Here is a 25668-nt window from a genome sequence, read left to right as displayed (position 1 = left end):
GGTTGCTCCAGGCCTTAGAGCATCTTCCTGAGTTGTCAAAGATCTCGCTTCATTTTCTGGAGAGATTCAAAGCCGTGCTTCCTAGGAGAGTGTTGTACCTGCCAGGGTAGAGGAATGTTTGCTCCCTGGATTGTGGCTGTTGATCTTAGTGCCTCTTACTTTCTTATGTGAAGATCCTCTATGTACAGGGGTGAAATGAAAGTAACTTCAGTTTAGTAGTCTTCCTCTGGATTTTAGTGCCTGCTCCAAATGCTTTGTTTTTTTCATATTCACCCAACAGTTCTTCTGTGAATCGGATGTCCTTGAGGCACTAGTTAAAAAGATGTATTCTAAATTTTCACCTTAACAGGAAAGTAATGTCTAATTTCAGTCTTTCACTTTTAGACAGTCTGTGATCCAAAGTGTTACTAACAAAAACCAACTGCATCTTTTTATTGTTGGCAACTGCAAAGTAAGTTGGTGTGAGTTAGTAATATGCCATAGAGATAAAATCATAAAAGGGCACAAAAATGGAAAGAGTCTCACTTGGAGAAACTGAGCCATTTAATGAAAAATGAGCCCAAAGCAAGTTTTCCAGGTCTGAGCTGTGCATGTTTGTGGAATGCAATGTGAAAAGAGCTTGAACTTCTGTTCCTCATTTTGTACTGATTTTGTGACAATTCTCCTTGTTTTGGTTTATTGGAAAGTGAAACTAATTTACAGCAGTCATCCAGTCTGCCACAACCGGGCCTTGTGTACTGCGGGTGGGCCAACCTCTGACATAACGCTTAACCCAGTTACAAAACCGGGGTCCAATTTGCAGCACAAATTGGACAAATGTTGTAACGATGTAACAGGATCCTCTGAAATGGAAGCATTTTGTTAATGTGGGCAGGCTGCTGGCTTGTTCCCTTTCTTTGGATCCAAATGCATCAGAATGTGCTTGATTGTTTGCCTCTGGAGCCTGCTGTGAAACAACTTAGGCTGAAGTGTCCAGTGACAGTTTACAAGTCACAAAAACAGCTTTTTGGCCACTGACCCTCCACGGGAGTCTAATCTTTGTTTTGTAGATGTCTCTTTTTCTAGGGAAATTACATCTAAGAGAAGAGGTGCTGGATTGCTTCCTCATTGTTAAAGATGACCTCCAAAGAATTTTTACAGCCTGATTCACACTTTTGCTGTAGGGTACATTGCGAAAACAAGGTTTTCTGTGATTTTTCTCCTTCTTCCGTTCATACGCACCCTTGTTTGCTTGTTTATTTTTGGCTGTAGTTTTAGAAAATACTTGGAACGTTGCTGTGGGTGTTTAACTCCTTCATTGAAAAAGATGACTCAATTGTTGAAAGACTCTTATGAGAAAAAGAGGGGGATAAAAATACCCAGCATTTCCAGGTATACTCTTGAATCTTTCAGTATTACTGTTTTGTTAACTTTACAGCTCTGGCCTTCTAATTAGGGGCAATTTACAAATCTAGTTAATATGTGTGGAATTCTTATCTTTTCTGCTTTTCTGTATGCATAATGAAGAAAGCAGCACACCAGTGGATACCACGTATAGTTAAGAAGTGACCCAGCATGGGTTAGCTCAGCCACGTGTATGGGTGACACTCCACAGCAGTCTTAACTCGTGTCACACAGCTGATTTCCTCTTCCTCTTTCCCTTATCCAACCTGTATACACCTGCCTTGCGTTGGCACCGGTGCTTACCTGATTTCACCAGTAAATGGATCAGGGTGCTGTGCAGGCAGAAAGTCAGAGCAGGCTACCTCCCCCCAAAAAAACCCCGAAGCACAAAACCTGACACCTTGCCAACAGCTCACTGTTGATGAACTGGGTTGAGCATCAGTAAGGGAACCAGATGAGTGACAGGATGATGCCACTGTCACCTGAGAATAATTTAAACTTTTGTGTGATGTTACTGAATATTGTTGGTGTTGCTATACCACTTGGAGGGACTACATGTGACAGAACCTTCCTACCAGCAAACAGTGGTAGAAATGCAATGTGCCAAGAACACTACGTTTTGTTTAGTATACCTTATTTCAGTCAAGGTAGCCAGAATCAACTGTTTTATATGCAAAACGTCCCCTCCATCACCCTGTGTGAGCTGTGTTCTTATCGTGGACAGTCTGCCTTGGGTGGTACTGGAAGTGCTTTGCTATTTGTACCCGTGCTAACAGTGCTGGAAATGGAGTTGTGCCTGTTTTGTTACTAAGGCCTAGTCTAAACAATTTTGTGTTTGGTGAAGTTGTTCAACACAGAAGTGGTTTACTGTTCAATTAGCTTTACATCCATGCCAGTAAAATGGCAGCTAGCCAAGTAGTAGTTGTAGCTGTGGTGGTATGTGGACACAGGCAAGGCAAACTTTGTAGATGGAGTAGTATCTCTTATAAGACTTTTCAGTCACTCAAGCCCTTCATTAAACATTAATGAATGTTCTGAGGAGCGGTGTAGCCTGAAAGTTTCATGCTGACTTCTTGTTCTTTTGATGACTAAGATCTGTTAGGGAGAATGAGCTGATTTTATGAAGATTCATCCAGGGTATATACATTGTTTATGGTAGTTTGAGGGATGCTTTGAAGACGATGAGCAAGGAAAGAGCATACAGTGGATGCCATTGCCCTGAACAGGAAAGTTTCTATTGGAAAGGCTGTTGATCAGTGAGAGGGGAATGGAGGGGGGTGCCATTTTCATTCTTCTTCTGGCTACCAGCTACAGACAGAATGAAATAGCTTTGAAGGAATCACTCTTGTGCTGCTTGTAGGAGGAACATAGTGGGAAGAGCTGGGTGCAGGAGAGGTTGCTTTGCATGGGGGCAGTGTGACTATCCAGGACTGGTTTATCTTAAAAAGGGAGTTACGGATCTCTTAAATTTACAAACACTATCCTTAGTGTGCTTGCTGTACTTTGCTACCATATGGCATTGTTTGGCTTAGGTAGAAAACCAATCCTCAGGCTAGGTGAATTCTGGGATGGTTAGAAGGCCTGTATCACATGCTGGGGAGTATCCAGGAGGGTCTTACAAACATTTGTAGCATCAACCTGTGGAGCTTAAGTTTGTGTAACTACTCTTTCCTTGTCATCTTAAGGAATGAAGTAGTGTCCTAAATATGTTGTAATTGTGGATGTTGACTCCTCTGACATTGCACAATTGTTGCAAACTGCTGAAATAGTATTGCCTTCTTGTTCTGTTTTCAGAAAGATGACGAGTGTCCGTCTACAGCCTGAAACTGGCATTGACTCTCCTCGCTGTGGGGTGGACTGCTGAACTGGGGTGGAGTGAGCAGCTGGAAGTGATGACCAGTTAGGCTATTATAGGTTGTGTGGTGGCAGCAGCATATTAAGCTGGCTAATGGAGAGCTACATTTTGTGTTTATAGGCTGTGTTTAGAACTATGACGGTGTTAAACTGGTAGGTCTTTTCTGAAAGCTGACTTAGCCTTTAGAAGTTTTTTGTATTAAAAAAAATAAAACACAAAAAACCCACCAAGAACACAAACCAAACTCTGTAGATGCTTTTCTCAGCTGGTTTTAAACACAGCAGGAACTCACTGATTGACCTAGATGCTGATATTATTGTTATTATGTATGCAATCTTTAAGCAGATTTTAACTTGTGCGTGGCAACTTCCTCTTTAAATGGAAGCTAATTTTAATGAAAGCTTTCAGTTTGTTGTATGCTACAAAAAAGTTACAGGACTTCTATGTAAGATCTACAATCTCAGTGAAACACAAAACAATCTTCTCTGGAGATATTCAAGACCCGCCTGGACAAGGTCAGGTGACCCTGCTTCGGCAGGAGGGTTGGGCTAGATGACCCACAGAGGTCCCTTCCAACCCCTACCATTCTGTGATTCTGTGATTCTCCCAAGACCTCAAGTGTTGTATAGCATTCCATTTTCTAGTTTTTGTTTTCATGATCTGCCTAGTCTTAGAGACGGAATGGGGGCAGTAAGTCGCTTCCCAGTGGTTCAACTGTCATCTTCTGGCTAGATGCTACTGACCATACTTAGTCAGCGTAGTCATTCAAACCCTTCACGGAACTGTGGAGTCATAGAAAATTTATAATAGAAGTTGAAGACCATCTGTCCCTTTCCTGTTTGTAACCTCAGAGTGCTTTCTTTCACTTGTGAACAAATAGTTCTGGCTATTAGCACTTCTCTGTTGGCAACTCCATGTTGCATTCAGGCATGTGGTTTTGGCTTCCATTTTTTAAAAGGACTAAAAACCGGTAGTGATGCTTTTGGGCTATCTTATGGATTGCTTACCTTTGCATGCTCGGTAAGGGCAAGCATATTTACCACTAGAAGGATCCTGCATGAAGGACAGCAAGGAAACATTTTAGTTCATTGAGCAATCCTGCTGTCATTTCAAGAAACAACGGCTTCTATTTATGCAGAGCTCTAAAGTTCAGCTGTGCTGCTGAACGCTAATCTTGCTCACTGGAGGTGAGATGCGTCTTTTATTTTTAACCTTAGTGATTGCTTGGCAGCAAGTGCGAGTGAAGTTAATCTTCAAGGCCTGATTTAAGAAGTCTCTTGGCATTCTTGTATTAGAAGAACCTTTCACAGGCATCTTGGCTAACTGTGGGTAAGCCTGTTGTGTTGGTTGTTACTGTGTCTCTTTGAGCGTTGCTCCCACAATGTCAGAGAGGTGACATAAGGACAGACTCTTAGGTAACGTAGCACACAATGGCAATTCTATTGCTTTAAAGCTAGTAGAAAGAAAAACTAGTAAAACCTGCTGGTTAAATGTCCAATGCAAATTGAACAATGCATGAAACTAACTCTGGCGGTTTCAACTAATGACCTGTCTCGAGTGTGTGGAGTATCGGGTAGAGGTGTGTGCCTGTGTGCTTGTAACTGTTGTTTACAAACAGCTACTCTGCTTACTTATATTTGTTTGTTTGTTTTAGCTACAGCTTCAAATTGGTACACTGTATTGAAATTTGTCTGTTATAAATTGCATTTTAAATTAAGACACCAAATAAGTTTCATTTCAAACTAGTTCTTGTTTCAGGCACTTCTTGCTTTCTTCCCTAGATCACTACTGCCAAGTGGCATTATGACGATGTCCTCATCTTTCTTGCATAAAAATAGAATTGTGAATTGGCTGCTTGAAATATGACCAAAAAAGTGAAGATTTCAGTTGTTCTTTGGCTTTCTAAATGTTTGTTCTTGGTCTTAAAATCCACTTGCTCAACTTCTTCATTGGCCTTCCTGTGTAATGTTGTTAAAACTTGGCTTCATTCTCATGGGGTGACAGTCCTGTGGCTCTTGTGTTTACCGAGTAAACATCTGTGGCCATTTTATATGCGACTTCTCAGATGGAGGTTGCTGACCCTGTAGTGGAATTAGCAGGAAGGTGGGCATACCATCTGCTCTGCTGTCATGTTGTAGACTTACCTTCTTGGGTGATTAAAGCGTGTGCCATACTGAACTCGGGCAACTGAGCTATCATTTAGTTCTGCAAAGTCTGTTACCTGCTCATTAGCAGCTGGCTCCTCTGGGGATTGCCAGGCAGCTGAGGGGATATAATGTTACAAACTGCTGCAGCAAAATTAACTATAGCACATTTGTCAGAGCTGAGAATTATCTTGCAGTGATCATATGTAAATGAGATTAGTCCCTGAAAAGGAGTATATTATTTATCGGCTTTTTTGCAGGTGATGTTTTATTACAAGAATGTCAATATCAGTCCCCCGTATTATATTTTTACTTTGCATTATGACAAAGTTCTACATCTTTTACTGGGCACTAAAATTCCAATCTAATTATGCACCTTGGCAAGGTATAACTTGTTAGATGGCTTATCTTATTGTTACGTGTTAGTCACAGCGAGGTACTTAGATGCTGCAGTAATAGAATGACGCCAAGTGATCAGTATGAAGTGAATAGGTTCTCGTTCAAAGTGGTTCTGAAGCCTCAGCTGAGTGCTAATTCATTCTGATGGTTTCTGGCACTCCAATTTCAACAAATTTAATTAGTCTTTGGTATCTAGAGTTAATTTGACCACGAATCCTTTTTGCAGCGTTGTAAGTGTAAAATATAGTTACTTTTATGAGCAGAAAGCATAGGTTATGGTTTTCTGGGAGAATTCCCTGTTTCTGACTGCTGTGATGGAGTGAGTGGTGTTTAACTCTGTCTGGTCTTAATTCCTTATACAAGGAAAGGCACAGACCCATTGCTAGCAGTGATTGTGAACATGTTAATTTAAGCAAGCAAAACATAGTTACTGTGTGTACTATTGCCATCCTTGCAGCCTGTCTAAAGTTAGTTGCTGCCTGAGCTCTGCTTGCTTGCTACTACCTGAGCAGCTGTACCTGTGCTTAGCGTCCTAGTTCTGGTGAAACCTAGCCCGGATGATTGAGCTAGGGTATGAGCTTCATACACACAAAAAGCTGATTAATTATAGAGTGCCTGTGATAAGTAGTTTATTTGTAAATAGTATTAACAGCCCAGTATTTGCAACTTTGTAAAAATAAAAATAATTTATAAAAAAATCACTGTGCTTTTATGAATTTAGTGTTTTATGGAGCTCACATTCTGTCATCTTTCAAAGTTGTGTTTAACTTGTGTAAGGATATGAAAATATCCTAACACAAGATGAGAATTCATTGTCTGGCAGTTTAGAAGTCGATATAATTGATCCTGTGGGAGTTTGGGTGCATATAAAAGTAGCTGTCATAGCTGCTTGGTAGCTTTTGAGCACGCTCGTCTTCCAGCCAACCATTACGCTCTTCTTTTGAACTTCAGTTTAGTTATACAAACTGTTTGTCTTTCAGAGCCAACATATAATCAGCCAGACCGAACCAACAAGAGGCAGACTGTTTGAGAAGGCTCCCAGCATCTCATGAACGAACTAACGGAACTCGATAATGCTGGTTCTCCAGAGCCAGGCCTACGACTCAGAAAAGGACACATGTCTGACACTGCAACAACACAGGCAGCCTTTGAAGAGAACAGCTCTGAGCAGAGGCTTCTTTTAGTGGAGCCACCTCTGTCTTCTGACCAGGAAAATGTAAGTTATATGGTTATCTGTTAGGTTTGCTAGGAAGAAAAAGTTTTGACGTAAGTGCTTCAGTGCTTGAAAAAAGTTCCAGAAATGTGAACCATGAGTCTGCACCCTCTTTATTCCTGCTAAATAATTGTAATAAAACCATGAAGGTGTCAGAAATATTCAGCTGAATGTATGGGAACTTGGGTGACAACATGGGGCATTAAGTGTAAGTTAACCAGCTTCGTATTTTTTATTCCTTCCTGAAATAAATGGGACTCATGCTGGTTTGTTCTCTGCTGAGACGATGCTCGTATCGAAACCTTTTTGCTCTGTAACTTCCAATTAATGATAAGTGAAAAGAGAAGGTCTGTTGGCTAATGTAGTCTGAGCCTTGGCTAATTGCTATCATCTTAGACATTAGGACAGAAAAATCTGGTTTGCAAGCATTCTTGTTGGAAGAATGGCCATACTGAATTAGACGAAACATCCACAGCACGCAGTATCCTGTCTCGGGACCGCAGCCAGTAACAGACTCGCAACGAAGAGTACGAGGGTGGGGAGGCGTGTTGTGTTACTTCCCTAGGACACTCTGCCAGCCGTTAGCAATTGGTGGCTCACAGACGTCCTGAGCCAGTAGCAATGTTTTTGAATTTTTGTTGCATGAGCCTTCGTAAACTTTAGCAGCCACAACATCCCGCAGAAGGGCATTCCACAGCTTAATTAGGTGTTGTACAAAGGTAATGGCCAAGCGTTGGACAAAAGTACCTTCTGGTTAAAGAGCTTCAGAACTGCAATTAATGCTTCTCCCAGGGTATATACGGGTGGGTATCAGCACAGTGAAGTGAAAGAGGCATTCATCTTGGGCTCACTATTAAATTTATTGTGGCTTAATGAGTTTACTGTATCAGCTCAGTTAAAGCAGCTGCATGGTTTTAGGCAGCAGCAAAAACGTGCTGATGCTACTTAATGCAGCTTTCAATGCAGGAGAATTGGGCTGTTGCTGTAATTGCTTTTGCCACAGATTCTGGGTGTGGGCATGGACCACTATCATGGTTCAGCTGACATGAGAACCTGTTGTAGGCTGTCTTGACTTAGTTTGAGCCCTTAGGGAATTTAGTTTCAAGTGATCTTGTAATGAGAAGTCAGAACAGGTATTTGTGGCTAATAAGCCGAGCCAATGCATTATAAGTAGCATGCTGCTGTAACTTCTGTAGGACATTCTCAGTATCGTGATAACAGGGAATACGCAGCCTTCGCATTCTGTGGAAAGTTATAAAGCGTTTATATGAGGTGCAGAGTGTTAGCTGATAGCTGAATTTACTAAGGTTAGAAAAAAGAAGAGTTGTGCTAGCAGATATTTTGAACATATATATGTTTATCTGACAGCGTGTTTGGGATCACCCTGTTTTGAAGGCTGTTTCTTAGCATGTGTTAGGACTATTTTTTTTGTTTGCTTTCATCCTTATGACAAAAGTGTTTCTTTTGTAATGGCTCACTACAAGTATGTAGCTTTCTTGTATTTGATGTTATCTCTCTTTCCCAGTCTCCTAAAATGCTCCCACAGAAATCTTGCTGTTTGGGCCTTGCTGTTCTGTCTTGAACTGCATCACTTTCTCTGCCTTATGTGGCCTCCTGCTTGTTTGACTTTTTTCTGCCTAAACTTTCATTCCTGTCCTCTGTGATTTCTGTTTTTTAATACTGTGATATATTTAAATTTTTTTTTCTTCTTAAAAGGTTGAACAATTGATGCTTCAGATGAAGCATCCCAAAACACTCTGCTGTCGGAGGTACCAAAATTATTTTGCCAAATGACCTTTATTAAGTGACATACCGTAATATTATAAATAATCTGTGAAAAAAATTAGACTTTGTCTTCCTCTGTCTGGTACAAGCCACAGCACAGCTGTTAATCAAATGCCAGCTAGGATTCACTTTTTTGCTCTACTGTACATTCCGGCTACATGAAAGTGCCTCAGTGGTGATGTCTTATTAGTTCAAAATTATGATTTTCCTCTGGTTTTGAGGAAGCCATTGTTTAGTTAACAGTAATATGAAGTTATTGTTCTTCCTTAGGTGGCAGCAATACTTGGGCACACAAGTTAAGCATAGCCTGATAAAAGGACTCGAGTGATACCTGCTGCATTATTTTTCTGGTAGCTACATGCAGCCACTTTGAAGCCAACAGTAACAACCAAGGAATTCCTATGTTGGAGAAGGAAAGTGGATGAGAGCTATATACTGTCTGGATGGTAGCACAACCATGGTCATTTAATATGCTTTTAAATGCTTCTACAAGCTAATCATATTGACTTTCTTGAATATCATAATATGCATGCATTCTAATAGATATGATACTTCTGCAAAATTTACTGGGCCTAAGACTTGAGGTATTAATGTAAAAAATACGTATATTTTTATGCTGTGATAATATTGCATTGTTTACTTTTCCTGCTGCCTCCCATTAGCCTAGTTATATCATTGCAGTTCCTTTATTTATATAAAATCTGCACGAAACTCTCCTCCACGAGATTCCTTTCCTTATGCCTACTTGTATATCCACTTTCTACTCCACCTGGAGGAGGAGGCAATCTGAGCTCTCAAGAGGTGGTAGTTGCTTTTGATGGATTAGTTTAATGGTCTTTTCTAAGGAGGTGTGTGGAAGCAGACCAATGCATTGTTCAGAATTATTTTCCATCTCCCTCACAGCTTGCGTTATATACTACTTCTAATTTAGATGGGCCAAAATACTGTTCCTGTGTAGAAATAAAGCATGTTCATGGAAAAAATATGGGTAGTATTAAGAAATCGCATTTAGTCCTAAAATTTTTTTTTCTGAGGCCCTTGTCCCTGGCACCAGTAACCTACCCTAGGTGATTGCATAGCTGTGAACTAACTACATTAAAGATCCTACTTTCCATAAATTGTGGTATTCACCGAATCCATGTAGCAAAGATTTACTAGCTGTATTGAGCGTGCTTATCCAAAATAATAATAAACAGTTGCATCCTTCTGCCAGTTTTATAATGATGCTTATAAGAAGATACAGATCATGTAAAAGCAATGTCCTTTTACACCTGAACCTCTCAGTCTTATTTTATTTCATAACTCTGGGTTCTCTCCTAGAGTGCATATGTGTTCATAGATTATCTCCTCTTCCAAGTATCTGTTCCAAAGAACAGACACACATCTTGCTGTCGTGTTTAAACGTGCAGTTAGTGCAGTGGCAGAGGACTGGTGTACCTTCTGTGACGTTCAGAAATAGTGACCATTTATCTGAATGTAAAGGATGTCAGGGTGAGAAAAGAATGACGTGAGCAGCATAATTCTTCTGTTTCAGCAGTTTAAACTTGCTTCCTTGCCCCAGTTTACATGTGCTGTGTACGAGCTGGTAAGGCATTTTTTGGCAGGTGCTGCCCTCCTGTATATAGCGTGCTGGATTGCCTAGCCTTTGGGACATAGTCTTTTCTCCTGTCCTAGTGTTTCTGTGTCTCAGCTGCCTTTGTAATTCGAGCATTGACAGTTCTTAAGGAAGTCTCTCTTTCTGTGGCTTTAAGCTGACACCATTAAACGCATGTGACTTCCGATAACCTGATGAATGGGCTCTTTATGCAGCCCTAAAACCTATGCTTGACTCTTTTCTTTTATACTTTAACCTGTCAATGACAGGGGGCAAACAAAAGAACCATTTTCTTTGCATTTCTTCCAATCATCAGGCTTTCGTGTTCCTGACTGATGATTCCTTTCACACAGTTGAGCTGTGTAGTGCAGTCGTTCTGTGTGGCACCCACATGCGCCCATGAAGTGGAGAGCTGTTGCTCTGAAGTATTTGATGACTTGTAGTAAGGATTTGGGAGGAGGTGTGCGTGGCCCGAGGGTCATCTGAATGGGCAGAAGACGTGGGCAAATACTCATCTGGATTGCTTCTCAGGAAGCATGGGTTTTGACTTCAAGTGGAACTTACTTGACCTCTGACACATTTCATAATACCTGCACGTAGCTACAAGGGTCTTTCTAGAGCATAAATACCAAAGTGACTTGAAGGAGGAAGGCAGAGGATGTAACAGATGTTCAGGTACAGAAGAAAAGTTTTAGAATAATTGGAAGGTGAACAAATGGCACAAGATTTTTAACTTGAATCGTAGAACTTAGTCAAAGCCTTTTCTGTTAGAGAAACGTGTAGATACTGTCTACAAGAGTAGACCACAAAAATAGTTTTTACATGCACCCTTCTGTAAATAACAATTCATAGAATTGTCAACTCGTCTTTATGGTCTGTGCTGTCTGACTGAAAAAGATTTACGTAAAGTCTTACAGGCCAAAGGTAGACAATTGAGTCTTAAGACTAGTCTTTCTGGGGCTGATATTCATATATTTTGATCACCTTAAATTTTTTCCTTTATAGATTTATTTACAAGTTTGTTGCTCAGTTTGAAACCGTTTAGCTTTGTTTTTTGTCTAGCATTTTACTGTTGTTACTTGGGGTTATGATGAAAAACTTAGTGTTTGCTTTTGTATTTGCCTTCTTCCTGCCTTGTATTACAGGTTTTGTTGGTAGAGGTGGTTTTCTGTGCAGGGGAGAGGCCTGGCATAACAGAATTTGAGGTCCCACCAAAACATGTTTGCTTTTGTTTTAAAGCAGATTATCTTCAAAATTTGTTTTTCTGTAGACTCCATCACCTCTTCCTTTCCTCCAGTTTTGCAGCTATTGAGAAAGAATGTTATTTCTTTGAAAGCATGTGAATTGGCATTTCAGATCAAAAGATCTTGACATCTTAACATCTGAATTTCTCCTTCACTAGCTGTTCTAAGCACTAGAAGTATTGCGTGTTTTACTCAGACTGTTAGTCACTGAAGTGCTTGAATCTAGTACCTTTCCCTACAAATGTGCTTTATTTTTTGTACAGCAAAGCATTTTTTGACACAGAGAGGAGAATATCTCCAAGTATTTCCACTTAAACAGTATGAAGACATGCGGTACATCTATGGAGATAGTTTCCAGGCTCCACAGACTTGGGTTGGTTGGATGCTGATGTCTCCTTCAGTGACAGTTGATGTGCCTGGTTTATTACCAGGCTTGTAGCGCTGGAGTAGACGCTATTCTGCGCAGAAGGCCCGTAACATGTGTGAGATGGCCGTGTCTCTGTGTCTGCCCTGTCTCACAGAAGACTCTCATGTGAAATCACAAGCAAGTTGTGATAGGTTATGGCTTGTGGAGTTGCGGCTGGGTTCGACTGTCTCCTTTTAGTCTGGAGAGTCTTGGCTCTGAGCGGGGAAGCGTTGGTACTCTGATGAGTTTGCTGCCTGCCAGCTGGTTTTGTAACTGTCGCTTGCTGTGCTGTGTGTTGAAACTGGGAGAGGGAGAGAGTAGCTTTGTTTATAATTCACTGGCACAGCTGTTTCCCTGGGCAAGGGTTGGATTCCACAGTTTTTGCCTTTGTTCTCCTGGAGATCGTATCTGCCTGGTTGGGGCAGCAGTGGGGGACGTGAGGGCCTTTCACAGTGATTTCAGAAAAATAGTGTTGTACTGGGGGGTTAACTTGTGTCTTCCTCCAGCTGTTTTAGATTGATTGGCTCTGCTCATATGTTACGTTCAGCAGTACACTGTCAGTCTCTCTTTCTTTGTTTTTTTTTAACAGAGCATTTTTTCCATAAGCCCAGCATGCTGGTTTTCTGCTGTCAGGATGAACAATGACAGAGAAGCACAAAATGGCACGTGAGAATCTTCTGTAGCCGAAGCGATTTCTGCAGGCTGTTCCCCAGAGCATACTGACGAGCACGTGTGGGCATTGAGGTCTTTGGTCCTTGTCAAGTACTGGGCGCTGACAGAAAATCGGTAGTTGCTACTGCTTAGAGATTCAACAAACCCTTTTCATCTGAAGATACTTAACTAGGGAGCTAGTTCTAATAAAGGTGTCTTAGCAAGGTTGCTGAAGCCAAAGTGTGACTTTGTCCTAGGACTGTTTGCTAAATGAGTGTTAAATGTTAGTGCTTGTTTTAATGAGTGCCAGCAAGCAGTCACCCATGACCCAGTTATATAAAACTGTTTCCAAGTGCTATACTACATGGACTGTAGCTTTTATAAGAAGGTCATTTACAAAGGAAAAATACTCAACTCCAGGAACCTTCAAGTACTTAACATTTTGACCAATAGGCTGAAAGGGTCTTTGGCACAGCGCTAATGAAATATTTTTTTTTGGTCCCTTGGCAGCAAAACCAGCTTTGCACACCCTGCTTAGAGGGTGAATGTGAGTTAGCCTTTTGGAAACTGTGGTGTGTCTATGTTTACCAGCCTGTCAGATGAAGAGAGAATGTAAACTCTAAATGACGAAGCTGTTATTTTAAAATAATTTGGTATGTGCAGAAGTTAGGGGAAGTCAGAGAAAGTTTTAAGATGCTGTGCTTTTCCAGTTAATTACGTACAGTCCAAAGAACAGAAGCTGATGAAATTCTGAAGGCAGTGGGCTTTTAGGAGAAAGGGCATGGCATGGCACCACCTATTGCTGCTTTCCCCTTACGAAAGACTGGTTGATAAAAGGTCATTTGACAGAATGGGTACAGAGGAGTTGCTGAAAAAAACAGTCTGGCTAGCTGAAAAGGATGTTATGGTACTGTGGTTAGAAAAATAGCATTTTTATATTGTAGCCTTGAACATATCTTGGCCATCCTGCTGAATGCTCTCGAGTTACTGAATCCGGCATGCTGCCCCAAGAGACGTTAAATGACTAGAATGTCATGTTAAACACTATAAATCATTCATCTGATGAGATCAAGATAAAGAAGAGCAAGAACTCCAAGTTCGTGTCTAGACTTTGTGACTTCAGTTTAATATGGAGGATAAAAGTGGTATTGTAAATGCAGCAACATATGTTTTCTAAGAAGAGGATTGTGTGTAAGTACCGAGTCATATAACATGCAACGACTCAGTGTTAATCAAGACATTGCTTTTTCTGAAGTATCTTGCATGTGTCAGTGATGTGTTAGTACAGAGACAGAGTTCTGTCAGGGCACAGATCAAGAAGAGAGTGGGGGAGTGTCTATCAGCAGCTGAAGGAAGCAACTAGAACATTAGCACAGATTCAGACTGCATCATGCTTTGGAAATTCCTGTGATGGTAACTTTAGGGTACTGGTGACAACTTGATGGTGAATTGGCGTCACAAACAGTTGAGCTTTGAGACATGGGACTTCAGTAACTCCAGAACTTAATACTACATAGGTATGTGCACAGTCAGTTAGGCCCTTGAGTAACTTGAGTGATGACTCTGTCCAAGAAACGTACCCTAACACAGAAGAGTTCTGCACTTTCTGGGGTTTTGGAGACTTGTATTGCAGTTACTAGTGTTACTGGTTAATGTGTGCACTTCTGGTTCTGCATCAGATACCATACATGCAACCAGTGAAAACTGTCAGATTTCTGAAGGTGCAGTCCTGAAAGCTGCTGGAAGTTTTGAGAATACAGCAGCCTACTGAAGTGATCCTTAGTTTAACTTTCCTCAGTCCATGCCTAGCTGGGTTCTTAGGCTTCCTACTACAAAAAAGGGAACTGGAGATCATTTGGCATCCAGCTGGTGTACGTTGAGAAGAATCTTGGGCTCAAACATGATCCTCAGAAAGTACTCTGTAGTGGATCTCAGTACAATGGGAGCTGATGCTCCCTTTGTTTCTGTTGCACTAGGTTGAGCTGCTTAAATAACTTGGTTATCTGAACCAACTTTATAACCTAATAGGAAGCTTACCTAGCAAAAAGGTGAGTAATATCTGCCAGATTAGTGTTGAATCAGCTAATCAACCCAAGGATCAGAGGGGTGCCAAAAGCAGTGTAAAGGTAGATGGGGGTGAGGGAGAAGAGGACCACTTTTGGCAGAGTAAGCTTCTTAGGTGGCTTCATTCAAGTCTGACTTACATTTCAGTTTTCACACTCTACTGAACAGAGATTGTTGATGGTTTTTAGCAAAATTGCTGTCTGAAGTGGTGAACAAGAGCTTGCTTGTCACCTGTGCAGATAGTAGTCATGTGCAAACTCTCCAACTTTCTAGAAATCTTTAAACTGACATCAAGAAACTACACTTTTACCACATGAAGTCCCAGAGAACACAACTTTCTCAAATGTGGGACAAGGGTTTCTGGAATATTTTTCTACAGGTGTGACTTGACTTCTGACAGACTTTTCCTTAGGAAGGGCATTAATTAACAGTGTGTCTGTTAACAGAGTTGAGAGTCATAGTATAAAAACTGTTAATCTATATGAGAAGGACAAGCAGTTGTAGTAGACAGAAGTATATTGCATTTACTAGAGCAAGTTTTACTGCAGTTTTGGCTGTAACAGGGTCTTTGGCTATGTGATCTGACTTTTTTGGACTGTATTCAGGCAACAAATTCTTGTACTAAATGTAAACTCTTTTTAAACTTTTGTGCCACTGCTATAAGAGTGAGATTTTAATGTTAAAATAAACTTAATTAATGATGGGCACTGTGCAGTTGGGCTCTTGGGTTTCTTGCTCTTGTTTGCTCTGGTGCTCTAAGTCTTAGTTTTGGCATTAAACCTTTTCTATCCCTACCAAAGCATACTCTGAAGTTCTTGTTTAGAAGGTGATCTGTCACTGGAAGTGTGTTGCCTGGAACTCTGTACCAAGTGGTATGATCAAGTCTTATTTCTACCTCTTTCTTTTACCTTGTTGTCTATCACGGTTGTCACAAAAGAATCTGGAAAACTTGCCAAAGTGAGTATGGATAAACCATTAAAACTCTTTTCTTCTGGCCATTGTCACTTGTCCTTCAAATTTAGTTTATTCTCTGGTACCATTGTTCAACTTGGGATGCATTTATAATTCTGTTGTAGAATTGTCATCTCATTAGGTATCTGTACTATGTTTGTTGGTAACTATAACACGCTATGAATTTGCAAGGGAAGCAGGATTAAAATTGGAAGGATTATTTGGTATTTCCAGAGAATTAAGTGTCCAGACCCTCTAGAGTGCAAGTACGCAGACGCCATGATTTCTGGTTTGTATGGGGACTGATTCTACGCATTGCTGCCTGTGTGCAGCAGCAGAACGACGGCTGATGATTGCAACAGGTTTGCTGGTTACAAGTGAATGAAGGTTTTTATTTCAAGATATTCTAAAATGCTCTAAAGACGTCACAGAATTATTTAGTCAAAATTTGAGGCTGCTTTTAAAAGAAATTGAGTAAATTAAATCATGCGTAAGAACATTTGAAACATTAGCCAAGTGAAAATCCTTTTGGCCAATGATTAGAAAGTATGAAGGTAAAAATTATTCTGGAAGTACTTGATTTGGGATGTATCATACCACGTTAAAAGTGGGAGTATTTGAGCTTTGTTCTGGGCTCTGATTTCTTGCATGGTCTTCAGCAAGTGGGATTATTTACCCAAGGTGTTCCCTGTTTTAAAATGTGATTCTGTGGGCAGAAGGTAGAAATAGTTGAAAACAGGTCCTAAAGCGTATGCCTGCTTATGTTACGTTCTAGAAATAGCCTTGAATTTTTGATATGATCAGCCAAAGAAGAGAAAATGTGGTTATCCTAAGATACGAAGGAACTTGTCACAGTGGAAACTTTACAGTGTGCCTTCTGAACAGAAAAGTGGTGGTTTTTCCCTTCGGTCGTTGTCTGAAGAATTGAAGGTCAATAGGCTCCTGCAGATTTCCAAATGAAAACTGGCATTGCACTCCAACTACAGATTTCCAGGTTCCAAGAAGCACAGTTGACTCTTATTTCTAATGGGATGTTGTGGGAAGGAGTCAAGAGAGGGTGGATGTTCTAGAACAGACCTCATTTTGCCGCCTTAGCAAGAAAAGGAGTAAGAAGCTGAGCTCTAGCATTTTTTTTCCTTGAATGCTACTTTTGCAGTTTAAGGGCAGGAAGGAGATAGTAAAATCAATTCCATTTTCTGACAGTAATCTGGACTGTATATAATGATATGAATTCTTTTTATCACTAAGAGAAGCACAGTAATGATTTGTTTGTAGGCACATTGCCAAAATGCAGAGATTTTGGATTAGTTCATAAATAGCTGTGTTCTTCAAGCTTTACAGTCTGTTCAAATTTAAACCTTCCCATCATTCTAGAAATGGGAGTATGTGGAGAGGGGGAAATGAACATTTTTTGGCTTTGAATCACCGGGCAGACTGCAATGAATACAGGCTTTGATTCCATAAGGGACCTTTTTTCCTTCAGTCCACCCAGTTTTGTAAATTGAGGATTACTGACTTGTTCACCCATTGCAGCTGGTTGTCATGTGGTGCTGGGGGAGGTAATTCTAGGGTAGCTAAAAGGCATAGCAGTGCTTCTATGTTTCTGTGACCTTGAGTTAATTATTTATAATGTTGAAAACCAAGAATACTACCCAGAGAGGTCCATTAGTAGAAAAAGCCAGTAAAATTGATAGTGCGGGAAATAATGTCAATGAATGTTGAGTCAGAAGGAAACCAAATTTGTTTTTTATTAATATGCTTTCTGGTCCAACAGGACGTGTGCCTGGTTTAGAAAGGTATTAAACCTATTTACATCTTGGTGTTGCCTGATGCCTTTCTCAATAGCATTAATGGGATAATCTAGGCAGTGAGAGTGTATTTAATAATGTCTTATACTGCTCTAGTATCTGCCTAGAGCTGATCAATACTTATATCAATCATCTGCTGTAAAATACAAAATCGTTGCCCAGACTTGCTGAGAGAGGGGTATTGACTGGAGTGATAGATGAAGGCGAGTAGACAGGGGGACATGGATCATGTACAAAGATTCATTTAGTCAAGTTGTCCTAGCGTGGACAAATGCGAGGTCATACATAAAATGCAAAGAATGTATACTACGTATTATGTAGCAGAGATCTGCCTTCTGGCTAAGCAAAACTGGGTAAAGAACTATGTGGTGGGGGGACCGCTTCAAAAGATGAAGCTTCAGTGACTACTGCAAGCCTTGGGTACAAAAGCAAGTATTAGCATGTCATTTCTCTCTCTCAAAAAAAAACCAAAACAAAACCCAAAAACCCAAACATATTGAAGAATCTAGATAGCTCATTGTAGGTCTGAAGAGTTCTCCCTTTGTTTATTAAAAAAATGAAAGTTTTAAGCAGCTTGTTCAGTTAGCCTGTTGATGGAAATAGTTAATAAGTCCTTACTCAAAGGGGAGCGCTGTAATGTGGGACAAATGCACAGCCAGATCTGATCTCTGACTCGAAGTTCAGGACATTAACCTGAACATTACTGGTAATGCATAAATCAAGTAAGTGAGGTTGTATATTAGATTCCCAGTCACTTTGGATGGCATTATCAATAAGTAATCTCGATTTTAAAGAAGAGGGAGAAGTGTTGTGGCTCGTAACACAGAGGAGACCAGTCTCCATACAGGTTGTGGGGCTTTCTTGGCTTGGTCACGAGGTGTGTGGCAGCTGTCTGCGTCAAGCCTGAAGGGTATAAAAGGCTCATTCACTCTTTTGTAGCTTTCTCAGACTAGTTTACCTTGGAAGCTGGAGTACTGAATGGAGTCTCTGACGGGTCATGAGCACTGTAGTAAGCAAATGGGAATGTAGAACTCTTGTGGGTCCCCCCACTTTGCTTTTTTCCTAAATGGAGGTTGGAGTGTATCGTAATACATAGATCATGTGAGAAGTGAACACAGGGTAGTAAACTACCAAAGCTAGTGACTCATTCCCATAAAGTTATTAGTGATATGTACCAGCTGAGTATCCAGGCTCAGTGGGGCTTCTTTCGTTTTTGTTTTCATAATTCCCTTGGTACACCTTGTGGATATGGATGTTTCTCTTTGAGTTTTGCATAGAACTTTTACGTCTGTTACTGCTTTTCTTTGATAACTAGACTTTGTTTAGCTGGCAAAAGTTTCATACTAGTTTCTGAAATACCTTGAAAGTCAAACAAATGAGTAAATGTCCATTACTGGATTATGAGCTGAACAGAAGTGTCAGTTCAACAGAACAGATCTTCAGATCGAAACTAAGAAATGAGATGAAGTATTTATAACAAGGTAAATGTATTTCTTTTCTTGGCTTGCCTTTTATTATCCTAAAATGCCAGATATGTTACAGAGGCATTAAGACAAGCATGGTGACATTGAAACATAAAATAGGAAGTAATCCTTCCATAGAGGTGGGTAGGCTACAAGCCTCAGGCTCCATATCTGGGCTTTAATGAAGCATAGCTCACAGAAGAACACTGCTTTCTTCCAAACCTGGTGAAAATGTGCACAATAGATTAGACATGTGAGTTGTTCTCAGATACCTAAGAATGCAATATTTTTTTTTGCTGATTATTTTTAATTCCTTCCTCAATGCAGTACAAGGAAAGAAGACTTCGTGATTTGCCAAGGCATCAAGTCATAGTTTTGTATGGAAAACAATGTTACCTTTCTCTGTTCATCTTTCTCTATTTATCCTCTCCCCCCAGTGTTCTGAGGATTGTAAACACAATGAGGAGTCATCTCAAGAAGACGAAGGGTTTATGGGTATGTCGCCTCTTCTACAAGCCCACCATGCTATGGAGAGAATGGAAGAATTTGTGTGTAAGGTAAGAGCATGTGGAAACTGCTGAAACAGTTTCCTTTCTTAGGAAGCTCCAGTGGGCAAAAGACTGTACCTGCAGCAGCAGCGCTACTAATGAGAGGGAGAGCAGGTACACACCGTCCCTGAACGGGCATCTCTTAGTGTAACTAGTAATACTGCAGCTTCTCAAGATCTCAGTCTGTCATAAATGAATAAATTGTCAAGCGTGGAACAATAGGGATTACAAGTGAGACTCTAAAGCTCATCGTGCAACTGAGGACTCTCTCTTGAGGAACACTTGTGAGTGCAAAGCAGAATAAAAGCCTTCTGCTTCCAGTGTTTCTGGTTCAAGGCACTTTCATTTACAAAGTCATTTTTTTCCAGGTTTCTTCGACTTGCAAATATTTTACTTTTCCAGCACCATTTGCATGCATTGTAGAATAAGCTTTGTCCCTTACTTGAAAACTGGCTGTATTAAAACGATATTGAAGAAAATCCGTTGTAGATTTTGTAATTGCTGACCTTAGCTCAATTTTTGCTACTTTTTAAAGCCATGGGGCCGTATCAGTCTCTGGCCCTCCTTTCTTTGTGAAAGGAGTGCGGCCCCATTTTATACACTTGTTCATGCTGGTGTTATGAACTGTTCTTTGATGTTTTTACAGAGGGACCCTGGTGACTTGGCCGCCTTTTGTGTGGGGGTTGTTTTGGTGGGTTTTTCTTTCTTGGAGTTTGTTTTTATTTTTTATTTTTTTTTACTGTGCCTGTTTTCCCCTTTATAGATGTTCTGCAGGGTGCATTTTGTAAAACTTAATTCCATCCTGCTGTTCCTACCTCAATTCAAATTTTTGGTTTGTGAAGTAAACCAGTTAATTTTCTTGTTCAATGTATTTAAGAACCTGGTCTTTAACTGGGTTGGTTATTCTGATTAGTTTTGTTTTGCTTCTGCGAAGGAGTGTGGAGAATTGATTAAAAAACTCTGGGATCTTATTGAAACCAAGATAAGAATGTAGCTTTTTAAACTTAGTGTTTCAGGATTCTTCAGGCTCGCTCCTGTATCGCTAGCCAGACGACAAATCCAAGGAACACTGCAGAAACGACCCCGGTATATAAAGCAATTCCCTGATACCCTCTGCTTGGCAGTGCTGCTTCTGAAGCCAGACTGAAGACTACATGTATCTCATGTTAACGAAGCAGCACTAAGAACACCTGTGCGTGCTTTTTTTTCGTTTGGAACCAGCTGCAAGAATAGATGTGTGCACATACGTGCTCTCTCTCCCTTTAAAGAAGAAATCTGATGGATTTGAGAGTCATGGATCTGTTGCCTTAACTGATCTGTCACCGTTTGTTTTGGGAGTGTGGGAGCGTTTTTTTTTCAACCTGGATAAGGGATTGGACACTTCTCATAGCTCTCTTGCTGCTTCATGCTTTCTGGCCCATGTTAATGCTGACGGGTAGCTTTCTTGCTAGACTACCCCAAATGCTAGCAGGCTGACAGTCAGACTGGCTTGTATTTGGAAGAACAGACTTCTACCTGCGAGAGAACTAGGTGTAGCCTTCTTCAGTTAAATGGAAAGGATGATCTGTGAAAATAACCCAACATGGGAATGAATTCAATGCATTAGCAGTGAAAAAGCCCAACAGCTTTCCCGTTCAGTGAAATGCTGAAATATATCTTTCTCTGGTGGTGCAGCTCAACTTCATAATGATTCTGTTTTGAATAGGGAACAGTGACTTAAGCACCGTATTTCAAGCGTAAAGCCTTTTCCCCGGAGATGTCCTATCAACCCTTTTCGGTTTAGTGTACTCACAGATTAATACTTTTACTAATACGCGTTTTCTGACGTTTACCATGCATCAGTGGAACTAAATTCCCTGCATTTAAGTGAAATCTTCTAACTTCTAGGTATGGGAGGGCCGATGGAGAGTCATTCCCCATGATGTTCTACCTGACTGGCTGAAGGACAATGACTACCTGTTGCATGGACACAGACCACCCATGCCTTCCTTCCGGGCTTGTTTCAAGAGTATCTTCAGAATACATACAGAGACTGGTAACATCTGGACACATCTTCTAGGTATTTTCAGTTTGCTCTAATGCTAATTGGTTTCGTTGCTCTCTTTCTTTAAGAGCAAGATAGAAGGGGGTGTGGGATGGTCAGCACGATTGTTCCGTTAGTAACTTGTTAAATTAACAGTTTGCTATCCCTCCCCTAATTTTATCCCAGCAGGGTTGGATGGGACTTCCTTAATTATGGCATTCAATACGAAGGAATGAATTAAAAATTTCCTGATAGTTGATAAGTTACTAGTAGATATTCTGTATTCCCAGGTCTTTAGGTGTTAATTGAGATCACATTTCTTGCCACAGGAGCACACTCAAGTTGCACCTTATATGAGTGGTTTTTAGCTTGCCAGGAGCCTTGAAGGGAAGGGATTTCTTTGAACTGTGCCCTTCTTTTTTCTACATATTGCAGCAGGTTTTTTTCGTTGTTCTGGAATGGTCTAATGAGTTCTCAGGCGTCTTGCAAAACATTTGAAAATACAGAGTTCATGCAAGTCTGTGTTGCATCAGTATGAGCCAGAAATGGGGTTGGAATGCGTAATGAAGCAGGGCAGTACTTTATTCTGCACGTGTACCGCTGGTTGTCGTGCGGCTCCTTTGTTTGGTGCGTTGAAATCATGCTCTTGGAAGAAAAGCTTTCAGTGTGCGCGAACTTGACACGTTTCCACCTTACTGTTTTCTCAGGATGTGTGTTCTTCCTTTGTCTGGGAATCTTCTACATGTTTCGGCCAAACATGTCCTTTGTAGCACCCGTGCAGGAGAAAGTGGTTGTTGGATTGTTCTTCTTGGGAGCCATACTCTGCCTCTCCTTCTCATGGCTCTTCCACACAGTTTATTGCCACTCAGAAGGTGTTTCCCGGCTCTTCTCCAAGTAAGTGCCTAGATGAGAGGGTAGGCCCAATAGGAAACAAGTGGGAAAACAGGGTTGGGATTTATGCCTGGAGCCCCGCTGTAGGAGTTGTTCATTGCATGACTGCATGTACTTTGGAACAGAGTTGAGCAGAGATTCAGTGCAGCTTCTTCTAATTGGTGGTTGTTTCAGCATGACTTTTTCTGCTCTTGTTTTAATCTTAAAACTCCTTTGTTTTCTGCTGTTTGGCAGGCATGTGCATGCGTCTTGCTGCTGTAACATACCTAGAGCTCAGTTGCAGGGCTTGAATTTTTAATGTCACTTCTTGTCATCTCAACTGTTCTCAGTAACTTTGAATCTTAGTGTAAGACAGCTCCACAATGTGTATGAAGATGTCTTGGTCTTTTGGATTTACTATGTGTCCTTTTTGGGTGGCTGCTAAATATCTCATATTTCCTAAGATTACTCAGCCTAGGATTGTGTAATCTACAAGACCACCTCTAAAGTAACCCAGCAATTAAAATCCTCTACTGAAAAATTAACTCCATCTTTTGTAGGAGCATTTTGTAAGGGTGTGGTAAGAAGCCATGGCTGTAGGAATTCCTTTTCTTCCCTGGTGTATAGAAAAACCGCGTGGTTGAAAAACTGCGACATTATTCCCCAGTGGTCACTTAAGCTGATGCCTAACTCGCTTGTGCTGCTCGGATGCTAAAGTGTTTGTGTTGGCTGTGCTCTCATAACATACTGTGTGCACTTTTTTGTGCTCAGAGGACTCGTGTGGCTTCTTTTCCTCATCTGAAGCTTAAATCTGAGTTTCTTTCAAAAAGCTTTGGTCTAAAGGCTGCTGTATGTGTTGCTGATCGCTGTCCAGAAAAGGCCTTACTAGCAGCCTTATCAAGGTAATCCATTACTGTAGGAGGGCATTGCTGGAGAGTTGCCGTCAGGAAGCAGGTTGCAATAGTGAGAATAACTTCATTTTGCAGTGAGAAGCAGGCAGGTGGTCTGCTAAAGAAGAGAGTGTTGGTATGGGGACTTCCAAAGGTTCACATTTCTTATCAAACTGGTTTTTTGTTTCCTTCTAGGCTAGACTATTCTGGCATTGCACTTCTCATAATGGGCAGCTTTGTACCATGGCTGTACTATTCCTTCTATTGCAACCCTCAGCCTTGCTTCATCTACTTGATTGTGATTTGTGTCCTGGGCATCGCAGCCATAATTGTCTCACAGTGGGACATGTTTGCAACCCCTGAATACCGGGGTGTAAGGGCAGGTAAGACCTGAAGCTAACTGTTTTGCTTCTTGACTGCCTTTTCTCCTTCCTACTTGCCACTTGGAAAAAACATCTTGGGAAGACTTAAGAGAGCTTAATTTTAGAGAGAGCTAATATTCTTGGATTGGGAGCTTGATGGATTTTCTTTCAGCATTGATTATGGTGAACTGGATGCATAGATAAGGGCTTGTGCGTGCCTGGAAGGGTATTTCTGAAATGGACAGTACCACATGCAGCAGGAAAGGTAGTGCAAAGTGTTTCTAGCTGTATCTAACAACTTTGCTCTTGCAAAAACTGACTGATGGCTTGGTGTGTGTATATGTATATACCTTGTACTGTTTGCTTTGTTTTTGTAAGACTAGGCTCAGACACTAGCAAATCGTTGAAAGATTGAATTAATCTGAGTGATTTGCCTAGATAAAATACATATTAAAGACAAAAAGCCTAGTTTTTCTCTTCACGTGATCAAAAGAACAAAAAACAGATCTGGTTTCACATTCTGAGGTAGGAAGAAAGAGAAAGCTTTAGGGGGCAGCTATGGAATCTGAACACAGCTGGCCGAATAGTAATATTTCATGTTACTTGACCTGCACATGCTGTCTCCAGGAAATCTAGATTTCCTGGAGAAGCTGTGAGTGTACCTTCAGAGAGTTCAGCCTTCCAACCTTAAAATCTGTGGCTGGAACCTGATTATTCCCCCCATGCTCGCTTTTTTTACAAGATTTCTGTACTTGCTGCTAAAATCTAAATGAATAAACCGTGTTCTCATATATGGCAGATCAGATGAGCCTCAAATGCTAGTTTTCTGTTTCCTAGGACTACTTGTGTGTAGCGTATGACAAGTGATCCCTTTGTCACCTCTCTTTATTGTCTTGCTCTTGAGAGTATAGTAAAGTGAGACGTGGTTCGTGTAGTCTCAGTGCCCTCTGCAGCCCGAGACCTGTAACTGGCTTAAGGCACATTAAAGCTGGCAGACATAGGCATTAAATGAAGTATTTCAGTATCTGCTGGAACATATAACTAGCTTCTGGTATATGAAGGAAGTCGGTGCATTCTATACCTTCTTGTCCAATAAAGCTCTCTTGGGGACGTCCAGCTTCAAGAGTTGTCACTTTTCTGCTGCTTTGGCAAATACTAAGTTGTCCCTCCGTAGCATTTGTGTTTTCATTGTCTCCCTTTACTGCCACTGTGCTCAAATCTGACTCTCCCACATTTTTTTTGCCTCTCAGGAGTATTTCTAGGTCTGGGTCTTAGTGGGGTTATTCCCACCCTGCACTTTGTCATCTCTGAGGGGCTCCTGAAAGCAGCCACAATGGGGCAGATAGGCTGGCTGGCACTCATGGCATGCCTGTACATCACTGGTGCTGCACTATACGCTGCCCGCATCCCGGAGAGATTCTTCCCTGGCAAGTGTGACATCTGGGTGAGTCTACAGAATGACTGGATGAGGAGACCAAGATGAAAGCTGGTTCCCCTTGAGGCTGGAGGATGTTGTGTCAGTGTTTTCTTATTGCAAGTATCAAGCTGCTGCACCAGAAACATACGCTCTTAAGGGGCCAAACAACTGTGGGCTCTTTGAGCCTGCTTACCTGGTGCCTCTCTTGCTGGCTGGTCTGAGGTAACTGCCGGTGTGCAATTTCACCCCAGCACATCTGCTAGATAGCTTTAATAGTAAGCAACTTTGCAACCCTTTTTGTGTGTGTCGAGGATCCTGCGGACACACGTCTTACCTTGCTTCTGTGCAGAGTAGTGCGTGGTTATTTCTCTGACGTTCCGTGTGTTCTCCGGGATCTTCACCGTGTCTGGATCCTCACCTTGTGCGGCCAGTGGAAATGCTGGATAGAGTTGGTAGACTTTGGAGGGCATTTGTTGATTGACCGGCTGGTTAAGATGACTGAAGGAAAGGGTGGAGGGGGTGTGTGAGGAATTTGATTATTTTGCTAATGACAGGAGAGGGATGGGCTTTTAATACCCAAGTGGGAGAACTTTGCAGC

General features: G+C 41.1%; 1 protein-coding gene across 4 annotated transcripts in view; it reads left to right on the top strand.

Annotated features, from left to right (window-relative positions):
• ADIPOR2 (adiponectin receptor 2) overlaps window positions 1-25668 on the top strand; it is a 44710-nt gene that overhangs the window by 16119 nt on the left and 2923 nt on the right. For all 4 annotated transcript variants that reach the window (XM_075428617.1, XM_075428621.1, XM_075428620.1 and 1 more), the window contains exons 2-7: window positions 6762-6997; window positions 19398-19517; window positions 21396-21567; window positions 22239-22425; window positions 23487-23674; window positions 24904-25097. In XM_075428617.1, coding sequence (XP_075284732.1) covers window positions 6830-6997; window positions 19398-19517; window positions 21396-21567; window positions 22239-22425; window positions 23487-23674; window positions 24904-25097 — 1029 coding nt within the window. In that variant the 5' untranslated portion in view covers window positions 6762-6829. The remainder of the gene's footprint in view (window positions 1-6761; window positions 6998-19397; window positions 19518-21395; window positions 21568-22238; window positions 22426-23486; window positions 23675-24903; window positions 25098-25668) is intronic.

This window comes from Opisthocomus hoazin, chromosome 8 (assembly GCF_030867145.1).
Source record: "Opisthocomus hoazin isolate bOpiHoa1 chromosome 8, bOpiHoa1.hap1, whole genome shotgun sequence".
In the NCBI taxonomy this organism is placed as follows: Eukaryota; Metazoa; Chordata; class Aves; order Opisthocomiformes; family Opisthocomidae; genus Opisthocomus; species Opisthocomus hoazin.
This window is presented reverse-complemented; position numbering and strand designations above follow the sequence as displayed.